Source organism: Aphelocoma coerulescens, chromosome 2, assembly GCF_041296385.1.
Source record: "Aphelocoma coerulescens isolate FSJ_1873_10779 chromosome 2, UR_Acoe_1.0, whole genome shotgun sequence".
NCBI classification, from domain to species: domain Eukaryota; kingdom Metazoa; phylum Chordata; class Aves; order Passeriformes; family Corvidae; genus Aphelocoma; species Aphelocoma coerulescens.
The window spans coordinates 90,650,567-90,676,013 of record NC_091015.1 but is presented as its reverse complement, the minus strand read 5'-3'; the positions used below and the strand labels follow the sequence as shown (position 1 = coordinate 90,676,013).

General features: G+C 35.1%; 1 protein-coding gene across 1 annotated transcript in view; it reads right to left on the bottom strand.

Annotated features, from left to right (window-relative positions):
* The window catches only part of DNAH5 (dynein axonemal heavy chain 5), a 115,492-nt gene that overhangs the window by 5,771 nt on the left and 84,274 nt on the right, over window positions 1-25,447 (bottom strand). The window contains 17 exon segments of the mRNA XM_069005898.1: window positions 542-757; window positions 1,361-1,564; window positions 2,346-2,551; window positions 3,182-3,401; window positions 4,696-4,941; window positions 6,551-6,700; window positions 7,549-7,670; window positions 8,521-8,711; window positions 9,156-9,270; window positions 10,278-10,521; window positions 15,178-15,360; window positions 15,790-15,945; window positions 17,190-17,506; window positions 18,938-19,073; window positions 19,669-19,806; window positions 20,683-20,862; window positions 22,172-22,375. Coding sequence (XP_068861999.1) covers window positions 542-757; window positions 1,361-1,564; window positions 2,346-2,551; window positions 3,182-3,401; window positions 4,696-4,941; window positions 6,551-6,700; window positions 7,549-7,670; window positions 8,521-8,711; window positions 9,156-9,270; window positions 10,278-10,521; window positions 15,178-15,360; window positions 15,790-15,945; window positions 17,190-17,506; window positions 18,938-19,073; window positions 19,669-19,806; window positions 20,683-20,862; window positions 22,172-22,375 — 3,228 coding nt within the window.

The window sequence follows — 25,447 nt, the reverse complement described above, 5'->3', positions numbered from 1 at the left end:
GCTTGCAGGCTGTTTACCTTAGATCAAGGAATTCAGCTTTAATTCCAGCAAGCAATTTCATGGTTCTCTTTGCACAAACCAATCAAGAGTAATTGCCCCAGCTACTTTACTTCAACATAGTAGCAATGCCTGGGAACTATCACAATACCAGGCAGCCTTGTATTCTAACCAAACTTACAGGTACAATTTTAATCAAAAGTGTAAAATTGACAAGTAAACAACTGCATGAACATAACTAGAAATTTTATAGTATCAACAGCCTCAGTTAAAAGTTGATGATCCTACCTCCCCCACAGTGCAAATGACAGCTTAAGTATTAATGGGTTTAACATTTTTTTTTAAAGTCCTCACAAAAGCCCTTCAGCACACATTTCATGATTTCATTATAAACTTTAATTGTTTGGTCACACTTCTTCAAAATGGGAAGTATTGCCTGTATGAATGATTTCAAATATAGTTTTAGAAAAGTTGTTGGTTTTTTTTTTTAATCCATAAAAGGCAAGATGGAGCAAATGTTTCTGCCAGAATTTCATTAACTCACTTCAAATGGTACATAATCAGCAGGAAGTTTTTCCAGCATATCATCAGCCAGTCTGGCTACAACTGCCTCTCGAGTTTCACCTCCTCCACCAGAGCTATCTTTAGGCTGAATACTGAGGATGGTGTCCAACACATCTTTGGAAACTTTACTTTGGTAGGTGATATCCGCATTGGGGTGCAAACCAAACACCTCTGGCATATCATAAGCAGGAAGGCTCTACATAGTAAAATATGAAAAGAGTATAACTGGAGATTTAGAAGCAAATCATTAAGAAAAAAAACACCAAAAAAATATCCCCAAACAAACATAAAACCCAACACAAAACAAAACCGAATAAAAAATAGAAAAAGTCCCTCTCAATTACTGTAAAGTAAGAAGCTAGATTTCTTCAAACAGTCTTAGGCCAAATAACTTGCTGTGGCCTATTAGTCATGTCACAGCCCAAATCACACCAAAAAAATAGAGTTTTTATATCTATGTGCTATTTTAATAGTAAACTTGTACTTTCATATATCTAAACCTTTTATTTCCAAGAGGTTGTACCCAATGTCTGGACTCCATTCTTTGCCCTCTTTAATAACTTTGTGCCTTTAGGTACATCCTGCAAGAAAACCGCATGAAAAAGAAAACATATATTGCTGTCATGAAGATGATAACATTGATAACAATAAGTAGTTGTCACTAATAGATATGCAGACTACTAGAAATCAGTAAAAAAATCTGTGATTAAAAGACAAAATACAGGTAATCAGAAAAAAAGAAAAATTATAAGGAATTAGGAACTTACGAGAAACAAGCGATTAGTTTTCATTTACCAACCTGTATGTACTGAAGGTATTGATCCACCATAGTACATTTGGGTATGCTGTAACCTTTGTAGAAGCTGAATTCAGGACTGAATATATTTTCACTGAACCAAATCTTTACAAAGGTGTTCATGAGTCTTTTGTCAAAGTCATCTGTCACACGACCACCATACTGGATCTCACCTATCATGTAACAAACAGTACTCCAGGAGATCCCCTAAAACCAAGCAGAAAGCAGTGACTTTAGCTAATCCTTTTCTCATTTACTCTAGATCTGCCTAAGAAAAAACAGCTGATGTACCATGTCTGTCCCATTTGGAAGAAAATTATTTTCCTATTACTTTTTTTTTATTATGGTCTTGCATTCCCAGAACACCTGCAAGGATTTCACAAAATATAATTCATTGACAACGAATTCAACAGCATCTTGAAGACAGCAAGAAAGTTACAGGTGTATTTGAATCCTCCTCTCCCTTAAAATGCCAACTTCAAATTCCCCTGCCACAGACCTCTCTGTATGACAACAGACCATACAGAAGTGAGAAACATAGGATAAATTCTTGCAGAGTTATTTAGAACCACTTTCGATTTCTTCATGCTGCAAAGATAGGTTGGAGGGGCCAAATCTTGTTATTTATACTCGAAATAGATTTAAACAAAAGAGTATTTTAAATACAATCATTCATTTTTAAATAATTGACTTAATTAGAATTGAAAAAAAAGTCTGTACTTCTAAGGTTTATATTTTTGAGATGGCTGGGAAGGCTTTTTTTTTTTTTTTTAATGTACAGGTTAATACAGAAATTAAACATGCACCGGATTAGAAGTCTAAGTCTGCTCCTGCAGAGACAGGTATACTTGAAATATTGAATGTTTGTGGAAAAAACAATAAGTTAAAATCATTCTTGTAGTTCAGTTATTAGGAAGCCTTTACATACATTCCACTACTAGAAAGATCCATCACCTTAATCCACCTTCCCCACAAAATCATTAATTACCTTCTTGGTATCCATGCGATTCAAGTGATTTTGAACGAACTGCACAGTAGCATTGAAATCAGCTTGATTAAACTCATAGGGTATATTCCAACCCAGAGATCCAAACTTGCGTCTCTCTTGAACAGTGGAGTGTAGAAAGGCTACAGCATACAAGAGTGGTTTCCATTGCACCATTTTACTGGCATCTAATAAATCCTGGCTGACACCTATTGATTGCAAGCGGGCTTTATGAGAATCACAGTAACCGTCTTTTTCAAAACTACTTAAAATCAGTGCTAAAATATCACTCTAGAAATATTCACTTGGCTCTCTGCATCTCCCAAGGGCAAATTATTGTCCCACAAAGTGTTCTGTGCTGGAGACATTTTATAGCATGTTATTAAGTTGCTCAAATTAAAAGAGTAAACTTCAGGGGAGGGGAAAAAACTCACAATTTACTAATAGCTGAATTCACATCAAGTTGCTTCCTGCACAGAATCTTTGTCCTTTATTTTATGTAGTGTAAAGAGCACTTGATAGCCAACAAAGATTAACGTGTCATTTTTCTCCCAAAAGACAGGAGATTAAAAATTCAAACACTTTGAACTGAGGTATTAGAAGCCAGCATGTGAGAAAAGAAAAGGCATTTCCTTTTTTGCTATCCAATTACTTCTGGCAACAGAACTTCAGCATCTCTTCTCTTCCTTTTAATTTTCAAAACAAAAACCAAGATGTGTCCTGGCATCGTTGTGATCAGTTCCTCAGACTATCTTACACCTACTACCAGTTTAACATGACCACACAATAGCATCACAGTCCAAGCATTAATTTTAAATTATTACCATTCCAGCACTCACCACTGTATGTTCTCTTTAGTCCAGCTCTGAGGCCTTGTGGTGGTTCATTGGTAAATTTAATTGACATTTGAAGAAGGGTGATGGGGAACTGTTTGTGAATGTCAGTTGTCATCCACAGTCGAAAGCTTTCATGAACAGTCTCTGTCTCTATTATAGTGTCCATCAACTCATCCAGAAAGTCAAGTCCAAGGTGGCAGTTTTGCAGAAGTGCCCAACCTCCCTAGTTTAAAACAATAGAATATAAAAAGTTATCAACACTGTTCACAAACTGAAGTCACTCCTTGAGGAGAGCTAAGCTGTGCGCTGTTCCTTCTGAAGGTGGTGTTAGCTTATTTGGTTTTTTTCACCTGAACAAGTGGTCCTCACTTGTCTCATCTGGTCTTTATAAGTAGTCTCTACCTTTTCCATTTTGATACATTTAAAACATCCATCGCCATGACTACAGTGCTGATAGAAACGGATAAATTTTGACTTACATAAGGGAGCTCAGGAGTAGCTCCATAGAGCAAGCTGATAAACCTTGTTCCTCCCAAGGGTTCCAGGCTTGGAAAATAACCAAATAAACATACTTAATTAATCTATTGCTATCAATCAATAGATGTCAAACTTTCCTATATGAATTACCATATTTCATTATAAAAATCTCATATACCTCATCACTAAGAGGGCTTGTGAGACAGTGAGGGAAAGTAACTGCATTTCCCTTAACTAAAAAAAAGGTGCTCCTCTCCCCTATTTTTGAATGAGTTTCTTCTGATTTGATCTGCTAATTAGTTCCTTATATAAAGTTATCAGACAAGAATCTGAAGCAAAAGTCAGACTGAAACAGATTATAAAAAGAAGCTTGTAACACAGGAGAGTAAGAAGCTCAATCTTTTCACTTCAGCAGGCATAGCAATAGTATCACGTGATGTGCAAAGCATGCCAAATTGGAACATCTCACCTTTCTCATACAGATAGTTTTGTCCTTTTAATTCCTCTTCCTGTAAAATGCCTGTGCTACCAGATTGTCCCTCCCAAGTCCAAATTCAGACCATAGCAATACAAACTATTTTGCTATACAACCTTGTTTCTCTCAAGTTTATGTAACTATCAATATCATATTTGGAATTCATTTTCTTCATTTAACAAAATACAGCCATATTACTAAAAATAAAAAACTGAAAAAACAATCTGAAATGCTTACAGAAGAATATTTACTGGTGATGTAACCAAAAAAAAAAAAAAATCAATTCAGCTATGTTCATCAGTAAGCAATCTACTATAAAAACTCCATTTCACATGAAAACCACTCCATTTTCAATTAAAAACGTCTGCACAGCATCAAAATGCTTGTTTATGGCAAATTGTAGGACTGTGAAAAGACAGTTCTCTTGCTTAGGACACTTATATAAATAAATATAGTGGTTTGCATCAGCATTAACTACCCACCAAAAAAACATTATCTCATCAGAGGATTTTTATTTCTAAGTATTTAATTCAGAGAGAAAAGCATTCAGATTTTTGTCACTTACATGAGCCATTGTCTGCTGTAGAAGTTTACGAGCGTGGATTCCTTGCCCCTGGCCCATGGAAACACAACACGTTTCTGTCTTCAGTCTTTTTCCCAAAGCAATAATTGAGTCCGTTGGATCAGAACCCATGGAAAGAAAGCATATGAGAGGAGTACGTGGATCTGACTCTTCCCATGTTTTCTCCAAGTCCAAGATGACTCCCTCTGCATATTTCTCCCCCATAGTGTCAGTGATATATTTTCTTGCCTATATTGAAAAGGGTAAATTTAACTCATGACCTAACCATTTAATACTGTTTTCTTCTCAGGGTGAATACAACCAGTAAGTCAACCGAAGACCAAATGCTGCAAAAAATTTGTATCAGAAATACAAATATGCAACAAGTTTATTTTTACATGTCAACACATCATACTGTCTTTGAAGGTATTATTTCTTATAGCCTTATAAGATCAGTTAAATTTTTTAAAATAACTATTATATGACATATATCTGTATGTATTGCTATATATAATACCTATAATTAGAGAATAAAAAAAATAATAACCTCTCTAAAACTTTACAAAAGTTTTCATGATTTAAAGATGGTATCTCCATTAGATAGTGTTACTCCTATCTTTAAAATCTAGAAAAAGAGGAGGGAAGGATTAAAAACAGGCTTCAAAGCTCTTAGGCTTTTCCCACCTTAACAGTTAGACAAGCAATGAGTTAACAGTAGTAATTATTAAAATAACTATCACTAAGTAGAAGATTTAGAGGAACAGGTGACAACCATCTCTTTTATCCCTTCTTTATTTATCTTTAAAAATTCTAGATTATTGTTCTTTTTCACAAAGGAATAGAAAACGTTCTTTCAAACAGTCAGAGATGACCTTTCTTGTACTCTTTCCCACCACAAAAAGATAAATCTTCTCCTTCATACCTCTGGGTTACTTCTCAGAGACAAAAGACATTCAGTGTTAAACATTTGATAAACTATCAGTTTTCATAAAACCATTGAAAGATGAAAGTTTACCTTGCCCCAATAACAGTAGATGAACTAATTTTGCATTATGTGTTTCAGACACACAACACATATCATAGAGATACTCTTTATATAGTACTGCTTAACCTAATAACTGCTGACCTTGTCTGAATCCAAACACAATGTCTAAAGATGTATCAATAAAATTAATACCCCACTTTTAGTGATGTATTCCAGTTTCAGCAAATTGTCCTTAATTTCTCTGAATTGTCAGCAATTTTACAATTTTTTTGTTCTTCTGTACTGGAGAAGAATATAAGGATTAAAAATAGGCTCCTAGAAGCTGATTTTTCTTTTAAAAAGGTCTATTTAATAAACTTCAATTTTATACTTTTCTCAATAAATGGCTGTAAATTGAAAGCTTTGAACAGACTTTAATATAGATTTTTCTAAAGTGGGTTTAATTTTTCCATGCAAGAAATAGTTTCTCAATTAAATTGTTTTCAATTTTCTTTTCTTTCAGCCAACCGAGTTCATTAAAATATTTTATTTCAGCCTAACATGGGGACACTTCTAAAATTCCAGTGAGTAGGTAAGGACAGCTAAAAGTACCTTTCTGAACTGATAAAGCAGATCTGGATAAACACATATGATTTGAGTAGAAATCACCATGGCGAAATCATTGGATAATATTTGTTCAATATATTGCAATAATTTTGCTATCACTGCACTTTTAACAAATACATAAATGGTCTGAAAAGAATTTCAGAAAATACAATATAAAGGTCCATTGCAAAAAGGTGTTCAGCATTACATAAAATAGTCCTAAACTGCAATCTGGAAACTATTATTCTCGTGATACCTAAATAGACCATGTAAGATATATAAATATACCTGAGCTATGGTCCTGTCAGGACACCAAGACCTGATAAGAAGAAGATGTCTGAAGCAGTCCAGAGATTGACCATAGCCACCAGGAACCAATTCTTCTTCAGGATTTTTACTATCAAACCATATTTTCCACTGTTTCTCTTCTCTGGAAATCTGCAATTATACCATCAAAGAAGCAAACATCACGAAACAGACAGGTTATATTTGCACTGCCACCAGGTCGCAACCTTTTAATAAGAGTCAGAGATATGTAATCCACACACAGGCATTTGTTTAGCAATATTAGTCCACAGATTTAATAAGGCTATTAAAAATTATAGGATAAATTTTCAGATTTTAAGTATGGAATTGTAGAATGCAACAACAACCTTGAGTGTTCATATTCTGAAAACAAGAGCTACTAATCAGTATTTTCTATTACAGCTATGTCAGAACATGGATAGCTAGGCATGGACACAGCTTTGAGAACAGCAAGTACATAATTGCTCCCCACACGAACATACAGAAAGTTTTCTTCACCTATACCAAATGCTATTTACCATTACCTACAATACACTTAGTGTCTGATAAGACTATTCATACAAGTATTGAATTTACTGAACACCCTTTCCCTAACTTTTACTTCATGTAACCACAGAAATATTGCAACAAGCATCATAAAGCCTAGTATAAGAAAGCACAACAGGGATGTAAGAAAATCTAACAACCAGAACAAGATTAAAGTTGCAATATGTGAATTGAATAATGGCAAGTGTAATCCCAATCTGAAAATACTATAACTATATAAAGTGTGAAAAATCTACACTCTTCTTATTTTCCTGGGGGGGATTGAGTCTTTATATCAACAGAGGTTGCTAAACAGTCGGGGCCACAACTGTGGCTATATGCTGTCCATTTTGTTTCTTCTCTATAAAATAAACCAGTTTCCCACCACGTGGCTTGATCTCTACCAGACAATCACTTGTTAAACAAGAGATCAATTTTAAAAAGCTCTTACGTACTTGATCAAGAATATCTGAAAACTGTTTAAGCTTACTGAGCTCCACCAAGTTCAACCAAGTCATATCCAGAATCCATTTAGCTGGCTTAGGAGGACAAGCTTTAAGGTCTAGGGAAGCACCACCTGCAAGAAATTGAAATTAGTTATAACTAGTTGGAGAGACAAAGAAAAATAAACAAAATAAAAGGGAAAAAACTAATACAAGAATCCAGTTTTTTAATCATGATGTTCCAGGAGTTTTCTACCTTAAAAAACCATGCCATATTTGATTAAGCTGAGTTTGCAATTTGGTTAGTTTATTTTTTTTTTCTATTATGTACCTTAAACAGAAGCCTTAACCAATTTATATTTTGAGGTTTTACTGTTTCTTTTGTGCAATGTGCTTGGAAATAAATCTTTTTTGGGTAAAGATATTCTGAAGATTCAGCATGGAAAAATTCACAGATATAATCCATAAATAAATGTTGCTTGGTAAATCAAGTCTCTCGGAAAAGTAATACAAAATAGATCCAAACTTTCAAGTGAACTCAGTGCTTGTATGCAATTAAGACCAAAGCCATGAACTTGTCACATTCAGCTAAGACTCTAATATTCTTTTAAACTTAGTATCATTTTCTGTTCCTATTTGCTGCACTTACTAATGAAACTATAGCATGTTTAGTACAATAATAACTTTTCCAAGTTAAACACATACTTGATGGCATTTGAGCAGCAGACATAAAGGACACTTAACAATATTTCTTTTAAATTCTCACGATTCCAAAGGCATATTCACCAATATTCAGTGTGCTGCTATAAATTAAAACTACCATACAGTGTTGTCTGTCACCAGATAAGAATGATAAGCATGTATTCTTACAATTGACTGATTTCTCATGTGCAAAAGGAAGGAGCATGTTAGCTAGGAGATACAAATACATAAATTTTCTACAATAATAACATGCTCTCCTTAAAATTTATTCATTGTTCCAACCTTTAATAAGTGTCAGAAATTCTTCATGCTTCACTCTGTTTCTTTGTATATCAATCTTCAAAGTAAGCAGTAAGGTGAAAAGAAATTTGTGCTCCTCATAGAGCCCTCGGGCAGTGTATTTGAATACTTCATATGTCATATGTTCAATAATATTAGTAACCCTCTTGCTGGTTATAGGGCTCTTGGTAGACCTGTTGGAAGAAAGGTCTGCAGTTGAATGTTGATTTGCTTAGGCTTTATAAGAGGGAATATTATGCAAAAGGAAAAAAGCCAAAGTTCAGTATTTTGAAAACATGAAAAATAATGGATCACAAACACAGAATATCAGACAGCAAGCTAGCAACAACTTTCAGATTGAAGGAGCAACAACAACAAAAAATCCTTTCTAATCAAGCTTTTTTGCCCAGCTGTATAATGGTTTTTAATTACCTAATGGCAAATTTGGAAGGACTGTAAGTACATTAGAGGGTTCTTTGCCTTGCCAACTGACAAAATTTTATAGGTATTTAAGCTGGTCAAGACCATAAGAAGCAACAGTCTTTTTTCTGATATTAGTTTACAATAAATCTTTACTGTTCTACAGGCACCTCCAGGACTGGGTAAATACAAATGATACTTATTGTTCACTAAAATACCTGGCTAGGGAGCAGTCAAAAAGTCCCAGAAACTGCCGAAGCGATGTCTGATACATGACATTGACCATGCTCATCTCAGTGATAAGGAAGTACAAGATGCTACCTCGAGTTGCAACTGAAGAACAGGAAACAAAAATGTGCTCAAAGTAGAAATGCAGAACAGAAAACATTAACTTTTTAAAACATGTACAGTGAGCTTAAAACTAATGATACATGAAGATCCTTGGGTTTCTCTATTTTTACTGCCAGAAGAATAATAAGATCATTCATTTAATCCTCATTTATACATCAGGAAAAAAAGATATTTGCTGTTATTAATGCATACTATATAAAGCCCGGTTTTCAAATATGAGCATATCTGGAGAGCAGCTCAATAGTACACTGCAATATTGAGATCATCAGCAGAACATGTAAAAATTATGGCTGTTTGAAATACTGTTTAGGTATCCAAACAAATTTCTCTTTACAGATTTTTACAAGAGTCATATAAAAGTCAAATGAACTACATTGATTTAACTTACCCAGTACTGATTAACTTCTTTGCAGTAGTTGTTCAGTTTTAAATACAAAGGTTTTACAATATCTGCAATGCTTTCTGGTACACTAATTGTACCATTTTACACATTTCCTAGAACGTAGGCAATTACAGAGAGCTATTTTTTCCCGTTTTTTTCAAATTTTTACCTGCCAGTTAAAAGTCAAAAGACTCATGAAATGTGCTGACTATAATAACCCACGGATAAATGGTGAAGCTTTTATCAGAACAGATATAGAGTATTTAATGTTATATAGGCCCTGTAAAAGAATGTCAACATGTTGAACTCAAACACATACTTACCTAACACTCTAATGACTGATACGCTTGTTTATAGAGCAATGGGAAGTCTACAAAGAGAACAGTTCACTCAATTTTATAAATTCCACATGAGGCATAACACTGACTATTTTCTCCATTATAGCTCAATATGACATCTCCTAGATACAGTTTACTTACAGGAAAACGCAGATCTCCCCCAACAATTTTGGTCTTCCTGATCTCATCATACTATTTCTCCTACTCTAAGTATTGACGATTTAAATATATGGTCTAGCCATTTGTCTTCCATCACTACCTTCACTCACCGGGTCTGTACTCTTCGCGGGCTGAATTGATCTGTACTTCAGTTTCAGCAGAAGTTTGCAGTTTCTGTGTTACTTCTTCAGCAGTCTTCTTAGTGTTACTCAATACAATTAGTAGACTCTCATCATCTGCCAGAGAACTCTTAGTGCTTGTAAGTCGAAACAAAAGGTTGTCTTCTAGGTCCTTAATCCTCCTTTTGTTCATAGTCACATCTTCAATAAGCTCAGTTCTTTCTTTCTCCAATTCCTATTGGATTACATGGTAATATTTGGGAAACAGAAGAGCAATCAAAACCAAAAATAATATATTTAGCTTAAAAAATACTGATCCTACTAAAACAGTGTAGGTCAAGACTAGATGCATGAATCTGGGGAAAGAATTCCAGTGGTATTTCTGACAAGATCTATTGCCAGGTTCTGGACCTGCTGTGTAAGTAGGCATTAACAAACTATTTCTACAAATATTATGGAAGATGCTCATACCATGCCATAAAAGAAGTTCAGAATAGTAATTCTTTTTCCTCTCTTTTTGTTTCAGAAAAGAAATGCAAACACAATTTCAGGCATAGGGTTTTATTTCCCTCCATGTAATCTCATCCTCATTTATGCCTTGTTTTACAATCACCATATTGAAAATTTAGTCTCAATGGCCACCCTTAGTCATCAAATCAAGCACCAAGTATTTCAAAAAGTTCCAATACTCCTCCATCAAACAGGGATAATTTCAGCCTCGCACTAAAATGCTTCATTGATTAAGAAAGTATGTAGAACTTGAGTTACTTCACTATAAGTATTTATTTTATACTTTTAGTAATACAATCTGGTTGGTTTATGTACCTAGTTTCTTTTCCAGTGTCCAAATATAGAAGATGGGTAACTCTTAATCAAGAGTTTTACATTTAAAAACAACTATTTGAAATCTCTAGAAAAATATTTTTCAGAGATAATAGTCCTTTCAGTTAATTCTTAAAATTAACCTTTAAAAACTTTCTACAAATTAGTGCCTCAGAGATAAAAATCCTCTACTGAAATATTACAAAATGTTTCAATATGTTGAAGTAAAAAGAAAGAAATGGGAGAGGATGGGTTAAGAGTTTTTCATAAGATAAGGTTAATATGAATCTAATGAATGAACAGTTAGTGAGCCAGTTGATAGGAATAGTTGCTGTGTCTAGAGAAGTGCTTCACAAAGTTTACAAAGTTCTGGTGAATAATTTTAACTATGTCTCTCCAAACTTGGAAGTTCCATGTTCACTCCATCATTGCCCAGTCCATTTCCACATTGCTTACTGGCTGCCAATATTCCAAAGAAACAGGGACAACTCTAAGAAATACACAACTTTTCACATAGCACTAGAGATACAATGGACCTGAGCCCTTAGCAAGGCTTAAGGAAAGGTTTTACTCTCCCATTTGAGGAGTCTTCATTTCTACAGCTTCGAAAAACTGTTACAGCTTTTGAAATCACTTTTTTTGGTTTTCCACATTCTAAACTTCTGCTCTTCTCACCCTACATTCTCCTCCTACATTTCCAATTTAAGCATTTATTTCTTTTAAAGAATGCCCTTTTACCTTAGGAAGGAAATTAAGAAAAATCATATTATTATTATTATTATTATTATAAGATTTAGAGTTTTTTCTTGGTGTATTGAAACATCATAATCATCATCAGGTAGAAAATATTTAGTGGGGTAATCATTATAGAATAATGCAAGTGCAACATAACTTAGAAGATGTGCTTACTTACTCAAAAGATTCTGACAAAAACTGATGAAAATAGACAAGAAAACTACAGTTATCTGCATTTCAATCAACTGATGGTTCATGGAACTAAAGAAAAGCAGGTAACAGTTTCATGAAGCATTTTTTCCATGCAAGTTTGATGAAATAGAAATATTATTTTAAAAGAATAGTATTAAAATAAAGTAAGCATTCAATTAAATATAATAATTAACATACTGAGCCAAATTAAACTTCATGTTTTGCTGAGTTCATTTTGAAAAGTTAAACATACTTTAGAGTTCAACGCATTATAAAAACAGAAAGAGAAACCAGTTGGAAACAGTTACCCAACTAAAGTGAAGGAACCCTAGATAAAAACCTTCGTGAAAAAAGTCCATCTATTAAGCTCTTAAAATGCTTTTTGCAGATCAGGAAATGTACACAGTTGAAAGCTTTCTTCGTATGTTCAAAATTTTCCAGTCATAACACCAAGAATGCAGAAAAAATGAGCCAAGCTACCATGTACATAAATTCAAGGAACTTGCACCGAAGAGGCTATTTCAAATCCAGTTTTATGAAATTCCTTTCACAAGCAGATGACATTTTACATACTGTACCAAAGAATGCTATTTCTTGTTAATATTCATAAAATATGAAAGCTGCTACATAGCTTATATCATTCTGTCACAAAATGATTCACAAGTACAAGAATTTGCATCAACTGTTCCTTAAAAAACTTGAGCCTTTTTCCAGCAAAAATCTTGATATATGAATGCGAAAATTCAAGAGGCCATAAAGAGTTGTTGCATATTATAACTCCACCAATAATCTGACTTATGTATGACACTAAATAAACAAGTTTTTTGTCAAATTACGTAACAGTCAATGTATCAAAATAATGATATCATTAAAATATCGTAAGTTATACTACATTCAGATATATATCAAATCTCTCAAATCCTATTATTACAAGAAATATAGTAGAATCAAATTTATACAGCCATACCAGCTGCCTGTTGACCACCTTATGCTTCGCTTGTATCTTGCAATTGGTTTAACATTCTGCTGGTAAATAAGAAATCAGTACCAGCATTCTTATCAGGAAACAATTAATTCTGTGAGATGTATGTGACAAAGATTCTACTAATGGGCATACCAGACAACAGAGAGTCAGACTTTGCAGAAACTTTAAATTACATGCTGTAAATGCTCCTTCTGCTTGTTGCAGGTCTAAACCTCATTCATTCTAAGACCAGAACCATATAAGAGATGGTGGAATTGGAAGAAGGATAGAAATGTTAATAAAAATCTTGAAGAACACTGATTTCAAATAAATAATCTCTTCCCTTTTTGGGATGGAAGTTCCGCACGTTGATTGTAACACTGGATATCACCAAGCAGTCATACTGCTCAAACTTGACAAACTATCTCACAGTAAAATAATTCCACCACCTTCCTACCAAAGGCTACAAAACGTAGTAAGAATCCAGACACTTCAGAGGGAAATCCCCAAATTCCCAAAGATGCATAATTAGACATCATAAAAAAGTATTTGGACGGTGGGATATGTTCCAATTGACGCCTCAGGAAACCCTGAACCACAAGGTGTATAAAAAGAGGCCAAGAAAGCTGTGAAGGGGTAAGTATACTCCGTGGAAGTCCCCCTGCTTGTCAAGTGATCCAGTTGTCATTTATCTAGAGGAAATATCCCCAGGTGGTTTCAAACAAAACAGGAGTGAGTATAACCATCTGAGAAGCTGGTACAGAGTGGACCATATAGCCACTTATTAGACGTTCCCACTCAGTGACAAAGAGGCCACTGAATAGTAGAATAATTTTAAGTTGGAAGGCACCTACAGAAATTAACTTGTTCAACCCCTGTTTAGATGAAAATATGTCAGTTGCTCAGGGCAATGTCCAGGTGAATCTTGAACCCTTCCGACAACTGAAATTCCACAAAATCTGTTCCTGGGTTTGACCACCCTCTATGCAATTATTTTTTTCCTAATATCTAATCAGAATTCCCCATGGTCCAACTTGAGTCTGTTACTTCTCCATCTATTTTTTGGGTCTCCTGAGAAAAGTCAGGCTCCTTTTCTGTGTCCTCCAAGCACACAGCTATGGCATTGACTGCAGGAAATTGATAAACTGACTGTCTCCTGGAGGAAAGTACTGTATTTCAAGGCCCAAGAAGTGCAGTTAGGAACAAGGCTTTGTGAATATACACATCACAGCGTGTTTTAGATAGACAGTGATAATTTCATTACATAGTGGGTTGTCAGTGGTTGAAGAGAAGCTGGTGGTGCAATGAAGCTGTCTGACAAAAGACAGACTTTAACAGATTGAGCATGATTTCTCTCATGAGATCTATGCACTGTTTGGAAATTAAATGCAACTACTCAACGTGAATAAGATGACTGAGGCTATTAACGAGAAAAATCTTACATTGGCGGGGCAGTGGCAGGTGTTGGAAGGACAGAAGAAACTCAACAGATGCCACAGTAAAGAAACAAAGACATTCCTGTCATTCCTCCCTAAGGAAGGTAAACTGGAACTATTGCCAAAATCTTAGTAGCTACACACTCATAGCTGCATAATGTCGCATGACATCAGTACTGCCTGACCTTATAGTTACAGGGATTAGCTGTTCTGTAGTTTAAAAGATCAGCCTCCCTCCAGAGCTGCTGGTGGCATGTTGATTGGGACTGGCATCCTGAACCTACACTTCCTCAACTAATATATCTGCAATGTCAAAATAAGTAGGTAGCCCATTTTCCCTTGGAGCAAGGAAGAAACTATGTCTGAATTTTTGCACTAGGTTATGTTGCCATGAGCTCCAGGGTGTGTAGACAGAAGAACATCAGTTTTGATTTCAGGGCCTTTTGCTTTTCACAGGCCATTCTCATGAGGCTATAACTCATTGAGGCAGGAAAAATAAGGTGAATATGTTAGAGTTGCAACAATAAAGAGACAGAGAAACTTCCACATGAATGAGTCAATTGCTTCTGTGTCAGTTTTTAAACCATTGCAAATAGATTATATTAAGAATAATCATAATAGAGAGAGCCAGAAAGTTACCTTGATATGAGAATAGAGAGTAATAAATTAAAATAAAATAAAACGTTCTACAGGTAAATATAAGAAGTACATCCAGGAAAATAGATATAATCAATTCTTTTACCTGTTTCTCTGTGAGAATGACTCTGCCTAAGAGTTGATTTTCAAGACCTTTCATGGTCACAGTAAAGTCAATGATGGAGGTTCGAGCACTAATTTCAGGAGAGTAGCACGGATTTGACAGTTTTGTAGTAATGTAAAGCCTGAAGCCATTCATAACATCTATTTCCTTATCACCAACTTTCACCTTAAGAAAAATATTAAAAAGAAGTCTTGAAATATCAAGAACTAATACATGCTTTTTCAGATACTACATATAGGAAAAAGGGTTACATTTTTCTGCTTAAAGACCTAAAAATCCAGTTTTAAATCATACATCTGATGCAAACAATTTGTTGAGAATAGACAAGGACCACTTTAAATGGCCCATTCACAGATTATTGAAACTTTTAAAAATTGTCATAAGCAAAGGAATAAGGAACTCTATACATTAAATATATTAAGCATTTGTGAACTTAAACCCTACCTTTTTTCTTTCTTGTATTAGCATTAATCAAGTTTAAATGAGTTTAATTTTTTATCATCCTAAATTTATCAGGAGTATTTTGCTAAGTAGAAGGGCATGGGGAGGGAAAGGGAAGAAAGGGGAAATTCTACGTTTGCTCTTTTGTTTTACCTTGTTGGCTGAACCTGTTTTAATGATGTTTCTTTCCAAAACATTATCAAGTGCTGGGTCAAGCTCTTCTCCAACATCTTCTACTAAAAGAGGTCTTCCCAAAGAAAGGCTGTCTTCTAAGTGGTTTCTAAAATACTTGTGATTCAAAGAAGTGATCTAAAAACACAGATGCAGTATCTTATGCCCATTTACCAAGCTTCTTGTTAGTTATATATTTATAAATTATTTCATTTTCTTTGAATTACTGCCAAAAACAATGATCCTGGGAGTAGACTAGTATTAAGACAAAGATTGGGACCACAAGAAAAGGTAACATCAGCATACCCTATTGCCAGATCTCAAGGAATGCAAAGTCCTATTTTTCAACTGCAAAAGTAGGAGCAAAGCAGCACTGAGCACTTTCAGTTTTGATGTCCTATGAGTGCAACTACCCAAGAATTTCACAGGAAAATTCACAGGAACCTTTTAGCACCTTCAATTTTATCTAGGATAACATCTCCAAGTAAAACTTCAGCAAGGTCAATGCCAAGATAAGTGTTCTTCTGGGTTTTTTTCACCCTTGAAAATTAGAGCTTTACATAGAACAGGACCTCAAATAATCTTTGATTTACAAAGTAGTCCCCAGTATAACTGTGATTTTCAACATGTTCAAAAAGCACATTCAGCTTAGACTTTAATAAAACTATAAACAAAATAATAGTTTTTAACATAACTAAGCAACCATTAAAGGTTTCCACACCTAGATAACAATCAACATGAAAGTGGTAGTAATATTCTCAGACCCACTCAGACTACTTTTTATGGCTTTCAGGGATTTTTCTTTTTAAAGCTGGTTTATTGCTGTAATCATACTTGTAGCCAGTAAGGACTTCCTTTCTCTTATTTTGTTGTTTGCATTGAATCTGTGTATCTTGCCTCTGTACATTCTTGCAATACATCTTCCCTGTACATTTGCAGAGAGCTTAGCTCCTGACATCCATACTAAGACAACAGAAATTAACAATAATTTCTGATTAAAAGATGAACAAAATCATGCTGTGAATCTTAATTTATAAATACTTACATGAAATTGCATTAATCAACTAGTTGTTTTTTCCTACCACTTATATTATTCTGAAAACATGGTTATTATCAGGCATTGCCCATCCAGCCTGTTTTCCAACAGTTTATGTTTCATTAAAATAAATTCATTAAACAAATGAAGTCACTGGTGCTAAAGGATACACTTCCACATCTAGCCAAATCTCAAATCTACTAAAATATAGCAGAGATATTCTTCATATTCAAACCAGACTTTTCATACAAATGGCATTTCCTAATCATTATGTGAATCACTGAATTGTAATGCTTTGTAAGCTAAGAGTTTTTAGGGATTATGAAAACACAAGCACTTCTATTACCTGAAGGTCATTTCTGCCTTCCTTATTTTTAATCCAAATTTTACCCTGTGCCTGTGGATCAATTAATAAAGGATAACGAGATGCTTTAGTGACAATGATTCCATTCTGTAAGGATAAGTCGTCATTTGGCAATCCTTGCAGGTTCCATTCACTGATAGTTGGAGCATCAGTCAACATTTCTATGAGGTTCAAGTTGTCACAAAAAGGAATTTTTCGGCTTTTCATTTCCTTTTGCCAGTCATTTAACAGCAGATTGCGGAACTCTTGGTTAAAAGGACCAGAATAGGACAGAAAAGCTGTAGCCAAAAGTACATCACCTCAAAGAGAAAAAGGAAGAGAAAAAAAAAAAACCTAAACAAACCAAAGCATTGCAACTTTGCCAATTCTATTAATAAACAAGGTGTTTCCTTCAATAGTTGCTACGCATTTTGGCTGGTAACTGAAGAACACACTTTGACCCATAAAGAAGGCAAACCAGTCTTTTTCCCAAGGCTCATTGCATGGCATGACAATGCTACATATCAGTAGAGACCCCATTTACTTTGTCCCTACAGTGTAATTGTAGGAATCAAGAGATCAGCATCTGGCAGCTCACCAAGGTCAACTCAGCACACATGTAATGCCATTCCAAACACCAGATCCTGCACAAGCATGACATGGAGGAATGAACTTACTCATAAACTTTCAATTCCATCACTTCCTTGTGCAATCATGAGAACATGCTTAAACAGTATTTGGGGGGATGGGGGAGAAAAACCCCTTATAAGTACTAATTCAATTAAATTATTGTAAATCAATTAGGAGTGCTAGTAATAAAAACTGTCATAGACATCATTATGGAGAAATTAACTGCGACAACTTTTAGTCTTCTGTTCAGATTCAAAATTTTCCCCCTAAATTTCATGACACCATAGTTTGAGGGGGTTTCGTACCTCTGAAATAAGAATGCAAAATTTAAACTGGAGAAGATATACTTTTATACTCAGTCCTAAAACTTTTTGGACACTTTCAAGTTATATATAAAAGAAACAGGACAAATTTTTGGGGAAGGTATCCCACATTTTTAATAAGTTAATACACATATACGTATTTTACCAGCAAATAAAATACAATCTATTTACTATAATACAACCTATACAACGATACCTGCTTTTTGCAGCCTTTCAAGGTAAAAGAGAAGAAACTTCAGCCCATAGTAAATGATAAGATAAATTTCATGTATTGATTGGTTCATTTACTGAAGAAATTATTTATTACAAAGTACTTTAGTTTACAAGTGCAAATTTTAAAAATTTTAATGATCTTCTAAGAAGCAAGTTTTTATGAACATTAGTAACTGCAGTTAAAAATATTGATTTCTACATATAAATGTCAATGCCTGAGTATCAGTCTTCCTCTCCTCTACATATATTCTCAGTTATACACATTTTATTGGCGCTTGCTAACATATCCCTCTCTTTGGACTGTTGCCCACAAACATCAGTCAAGTTAAACCATTAGTGTCTCAAATATGTCCCACCACATTCACAATGTCCATTATCTTTTCTTTTTAAATATGAACTTTAGCCTTACATTTATTTTTCACCTAAAAGTGCTTTAGCAAAGGAATTAAAACAATTACCCTCATTTTTGAGACAGGGATCTAAGATACAAAGGAAAAGTATGACATTTCAAATGTTCTCAGTTTCACTACCCATTACAACTCAAGCAGCTTGCCTCCAAGTTTAAAGATGTGGATAAAAACTTACCAACTAGCCTCTTGGTTTGCATGGCAAATTCTTTACTCTGTTCTGTCCACCTCTCTTTTTCACCTGCTAAACCACTTATAAGACTTGAGGCAGTTTGCATTTTATGTCGGCAACGCTCAGCATCTTCCAGCAAAGTCTAGAGAAAACCATACACAAGGGAAATTGTTTACAGTCATATATCTGATAGGCCAGAAAAATCTCTACAACTCATTAAACCAGTAGATAAACAAGAGCTTAGAAATGTATTCTCAAACATCTCTATCACCATGCAGAGTAGGGACAGTGAGATGAAAAAATTATATCGGGACAAACTATCAACATCTGTCAGAAACTTGATTCCATATTTCTTTTTAATATTTCGGTTCTTAACTTTCATTTTGGTGTAGTTGTTGAATAGCATGCAAAATTCCTGGTACTTATTAATTCTGGGGAATTCTACCCAGAATTTGAAATACATTATACATATAGCATACATGAAACTTGAAGTTACAGTAGTAGGCACTAAATAAAGAATACAAATAAAATAGTTTTTGGTGGGGTGGGAGGGAAGAGGGGAGAGGATCAGAGGCAAAGGAGAGGTAGAAACCAAAGAGGCAGCATTCAAATACTATCTGTCTCTTATCCACTGTCCATCAACATCTTTTTCAAGGAATAATAGTGAAATTGAAAGAACACGTTAAGTGTTCCTTAAAGTAAGGGTAAAAACTTCTTTTCTGTGAAGAGCAGTTCACCTGTTTTTCTCTCATTGCATTTTCATACTCTGCCTGCACAATTTCTAATTCTTCTTGCTTGGCTCCCAGTTCTTCTTGAGCTTTCTGCAGATCCAGCATAGCACTGGTTAGGCGTTTCTCCTGAATTGCTAAATTAGCCTACAGAGCATAAGGACATAAAAGTGTATTCATACACAGAGAATTTCAAAGCATTTGCTATAATATATTTCAGAAAGTTTTCCTGTACTACATTTCCAAATCAAACTCTTCAGTAGAGATTTCACCACTCAGTAAAACCTTTTATTTGAATTTTACAACAAACTAAATTCTTATTTCAGATAACTGCACTTAAGCAGTTGGTTTAATGTCAATTAGAAAAAAATAATTAAAAACACTTCCTGGAATGCCAGTCACTCTTCATCTGACACAGAAGTTAGTCTTACATGGCTTGCAGAAGAGAATGATGCCTCTAGACGCCTACTTGATTTGTCCAACCAATATGCTATGTCTAAATACAAAACTTGCTTCCCTCTCAGCCATTCCTATTATAAATACAAGCTATTCTCTGTTAAACCTGCTTGACCATCTTCTTCCTGACATTCATTCTAACTACTTAGGCCTGTTTTTTTCTCTACATAACACTGATAAAGAGTCTCTGTATAATCTTCTTATGAACTGAGATTTGGAATATTAAAAGAACCAAATCTCGAGGCTTTTTTCTACTTAATTCTAAATTAAGGTAGAGCACTTGCAGTAGTGTATTTAACTAGACGACAGATGCTTTAACCCCATTAAGTAGGAGTCCAGAGGCATAAGACTGCACCATCTCTTTCATAATTTTAACAACTTACAAGTGGAAGTACATTTGAAATATATTTTATTGTAGAATTGGAGTGTTCAAGATAACAAATTTTTGTAGCGGGAAGCATCAGTTCAAATAAGGCAGATGAAATTTCCCATAGATTAAATCCTCATGTGCAAACAGGCGAGGATGAGGAGGAGCAAAGGGTGTTTGTGACTGACTAACAGATGTACCTTTAAAGGTAATACTTCTTTGTTGATGGAAAAAAATACAGCCATAGCTTTGGTCCATGAACAAAGGCCAGCAACATTCCCACACACTCTCCTAGCTGTCTCAATGTTGTAGTCCGCCATTTCAAAATAAGGGCTCAAAAGTTCTACCACTTCTTCATTAATTGTGTCCTTCTGAAATTGCTGGGAAAAAAAATTTAAAAGTGCAACATCTATATGTAATAAGTGTAAATTATACCTAAATTATTTCTGTCATGCATCTTTGAGACCTTTAAAAAGTTATTCCATTGTTAAATATTCTTACACAGTGGAAAAAATTTCGTCTTCATTTATGATCTTTGCTATCTTACTATTACTGTTACACAGCTAATTGTTGATTCAAAATATCACTGATCCTGCTTGAAATTTCATTTTGCTTAAGAGAGTATAAGTGTTTTAACAATCTTCAAAAAGAAAAGGAACAGCTTAGTTATGGTTCATACACATACATTTTACAAGACAGTCCTTTGAAAGGGAAAGCCAGCTATCTTATCCTTAGATTACCTTATCTAATTAGTGGAATGTATTTCATTTTTAAAGAATTTATTTTTACCCTCTCTTTTCCCCAAAAAGCATATTTTTCATTTTTCCACCCGAGAAGCTCTCAGTTTTCTCCCTCAAATTTATTTACAAAGTATAATGAAAGTCTATCACTGAAGAACGTGAAATGTAGCTGTTCCCTGAAGCACGAATAGGTTTAATTATGCACAAGGAAAATGAAATGCTGAAGTCCTTTAGTAAATTAAAAACTCTTACAAGTAGATGCAATGTGAATACTACATAAATAACATGCATGCCACTACCAAGCATACAAAGCTGGTCAAGCCTCCTACTAGACCAGTGACAAATTAAGTAAACTCAAAATGCAGAAATCAGGGATGATAAAACTCAGTGGAGCAGGACAACATACCATTTATTCCAACTAGATAAATCATAATATTATTAGTTTAAGTTATGAAAAGGAATTTGTTCACCAGTTACTCTTTCAATTTCCCTAGACAAATGCTATGAACCAAAAAATCCTAAATGTTAAAAAGTTCTGATTGTGCTCATCCTAATAATCATCTATGCTTTTGCAAGCCAGTGCACAAGTTGTGATGTTGAAAATTCATGAAAAGTTAAATACCAGAAAAAAATATGTTTGTTATCAGCTTTAATAAAACAGATAAGTAATGGCTATCCAAACCAAATGCTTAAAGCTTTGAGTCATTTGTCACCGAAAACAATTTCATTGCCTTACTTAGGAAAAATTATAATTTATTTATGACATGACTTTGCAAGAAGAAGTCAAGCTTATTTCATTCTGACATACTTATTCTTAAGCCCTTAACATTTCAAATCTGTTGTGTGATTCCACTTGCACATTTGTTCTCCTCTGAACACCAGAGAAAACATTGTCCCTTATTTTCTTGCTTTAGCAAAAAAAAAAAAAAAAAAAAGGTTGCACAAGCACCTGTAGGCTCTGTAAAAAGTTCCCTGTTGTCATGAGTTTCAAAGATTCTTGCCATGATGGGATGGTACAGCATCTTTCCTGATCAATTTTCACATGGTTGACTTTACGCTGGAAGAGCAGCAACACACAGTCCATGATACGCATGATGAGGTGAGGAGGTCGACCCAGTGTGCGGACAGTGGCAATATCTGCAGGTTTTATTGTCTAGGAATTTAAAACAAAGGAGAAATCAAATACTGTTATTGTCTATTGTTGGAAGCCGCGCGGGACGGGGACCTCGGATCCCCGGCGGGGGGACAAAACAGACGCCAACCAATATGGTTGAAAAATAAACTCCGATTTATTAGCAGTCTAAAGGCACTTATATAGTATACCAGCTTGTTAGCTCCTAAGTGGCTTAAAGCTTATCAAGACACATTTCTATTTCTACATAACTGGACTACATTGGCAGTTTTCCACAGTCTTGTTATGATCAAAAGAATTTTGTGCTCAACTCCTCTGTATACTCCCGGATAACACAGCTGCAGGTTCTTACTCCCTGAAATTTCTCAGGCTGAAACTGTTTAGTTTCACACAGGGACTTTCCCACGGAAAATGTCTCTCGCACACACAAGCCTAAAAACCTCCAGCTCAATAGCTTGCACAGTTCTTATATTAATCCCAATAATTCTATTCTCCAACAGTCTATTTAATGAAACATGAAGCATAAGCTCACCAACAGTATTAATGGGAGAAAAAAAATGTATGCTATTTTTACTTCTGAAAAGCATGAAGCTAGAAGGACCCCCCCAAGTCAGATTTTCACTACTAACTCCTATCAACTACTAGGAAACCTCAGCACAGCACCTCCACAGCAGCACCTTAAAACTTAAAACTACCATGAACTGTTTTGACAAAAAAAAGAGCAAACCAGAAATATCTCAGAATTTTACTTGTTTTTTTAAAGGCAAATATATTGACCAGCAACTGAGTCTAGAAAGGAAATACTTTCTGTTGACATCTGGCAAATGAAGGTAAATTAAGGAAACCAGTGAGCAAGCTTGTTAAGTGTTTGCACCTTCTAATACATCTTACCAGGAATATTCCTGGTGTAGAACCAGGCCTATGAGAAAAATAAATTATAGTAATGTATGAAAACCTAGGCCCTATTAAGAATGGCAAAGTAAGCCTAGGGTGCCAAGTCTAACACTGTAACTCATAACTCTACATCATGAATCAGAAAGGACTACCAGAAAAGTCTGCTGAAGATATCTCCTTAGAGAAGAATTGATTTGAGCAGCTGCTGCACCACATACAGAGCAAAAATAGCACTGAGCAATGGGAACTGCTGATGGGCAGACCTGCTCCTATAACACATAACTCTGAGCAGAAGCTTGGCTTATTCAAAGACAGTTTAATCAGTCCAAGCACATGACAGCCTAAACAGTAAGCAACAGATTACTGTGAGTGTTATGTCACCTTGCTTCTAGCCTAGCACACGCCTCACTGGGAATTCACAAAATCAGATTTTAATTATTTGTGTCTGTACTTCAGTAAAGGGACTGCAAAGTACTGCAGACTATCCAGATCGTCTTCTGTCTGCCAGGCCTTTGTTTCCCTTCAATATTTGTTGCTATTTGGGTCCAGTGTGTACTAAATAATTCACCACAGTTTTCCACTTATCTGTGTGAAAACTTTAACCAGTGTTTCTTAGTGACTGTTAGGAAATTCAACTCAGACTTTTTTCCCTAACATACAAATTGTGGCAAAATGGTTACATTTAAATTTTATTTATTTATTTACTCTGTTATAGTTGTGCATTTAATGAGCTACTTTTATTACAGGACAAAGTGCAACAAAGTTTTACTGAACTTTGACAATTCTTACTCAAACTTTTAAAAATGAATCTCACTATATGTTTAGAAATGCTTATAAGATGCTTTATACCTACATTTCTCTTAATGCGGCATTTATCATCCCTAAAATATGTAAAAAAATTGAGTGAAATAGCTAATCGCTTTTTTTTTTTCATCTGGGTAATGACCTTTCTATTTATCAAATATTTTAATAGGCATTTATCTACTATTCAAGCAAAATTCTACTGTAAGAATCCCAGCTAGAATTTGGAAACCTGTAATGAGATTCATTTTTTGAAAGATTCAGACCCATACAGAGAAAATTCTTGCTTAAGGGAGTGAGTGAATGAATGAATGAATTCTGAATATACTCATGCTCACAGGCCTGTTTTTATGCTAGTTTGCCTTTCCCCTTTGGCATACACAAAGCAAATTATTACAGAAAATGTGGCAATGCAGTTGGCTCCAACCACTCTGTCTCCTGAGGAGGACTCAGACAACCTTGGTGGTCAGCAACTCAAGTTTAGCATGCAAATTTCAGTCATGGTGAGAACCCATGAGTCCCTTGTTTTGTCTTTTGCATGTTTTCCCCTGATTGGTTAATATTTTGTCTGTCTTGTTTTATGTATGAAGTTATGTATATTCATTTCTCTTCTTTAACATGTATTAGTTCTAGAAAGTTCTTTGTTCCTCGACGCCCCATTGGATCCTTCCCTGAGTCCCTCCTATGTGTTGTCCCCATTGGTTCCCTTGCTGTCAACCCCGCCTACTTACCTCTATCCCATTGGCTGAGATCCCTTTCCCCACCTGTTCTGTAGCCACTGTAAGAGCCTTGGACCCTCCCACCAATTTGCCTCTTGGTCCCTGTCATCTCGCTGGAATAAACCTGTGTGGAACACATACAGAGAGTCCCCTCTCTTTACTTCTTTGCCTGCGTGCCTGCTGAACAGCGACAGGAGGATACAGCCCCTTTTGGGTGAGAAGCCCTACCCCGTTTTCATTGTGTGCTGGGCACTGAGTGCCGCCTTCCAGAGGGGTTTCAGCGTTGACCTCCGGGCTTCTTTGTGTCGGCACAGGAGGGGTAAAACCCCTTCTGCCAGCTCCCAGTGGCTGCAAACCCCTCCAAGAAAATTCAATTTCAAGATTAAGCCAAACTACTTTTTTGTATTGTGAAGTCTTACAATAATGCTAGCATTGCTTTTTCTTGAAATCAGTGTTTCATTTATTATCACCCTACATTTCAAGAAGAGCAGTATTGTTTTGGTTCAGCCATTTTAGTCAAAAGCAGAAAGTAAGCTTTAATAAGAGACAGGTCCAGACACAGAACACTGGTGCTCTCTTTGTACTGGAGATGCTGCCCAGTTAACATTGCTTATTTTTTCACTTGTCAGAATGCTTGCCGACTACTGGGTTAGTTTTCTTGTTGTTGCTAGTTCTTTAA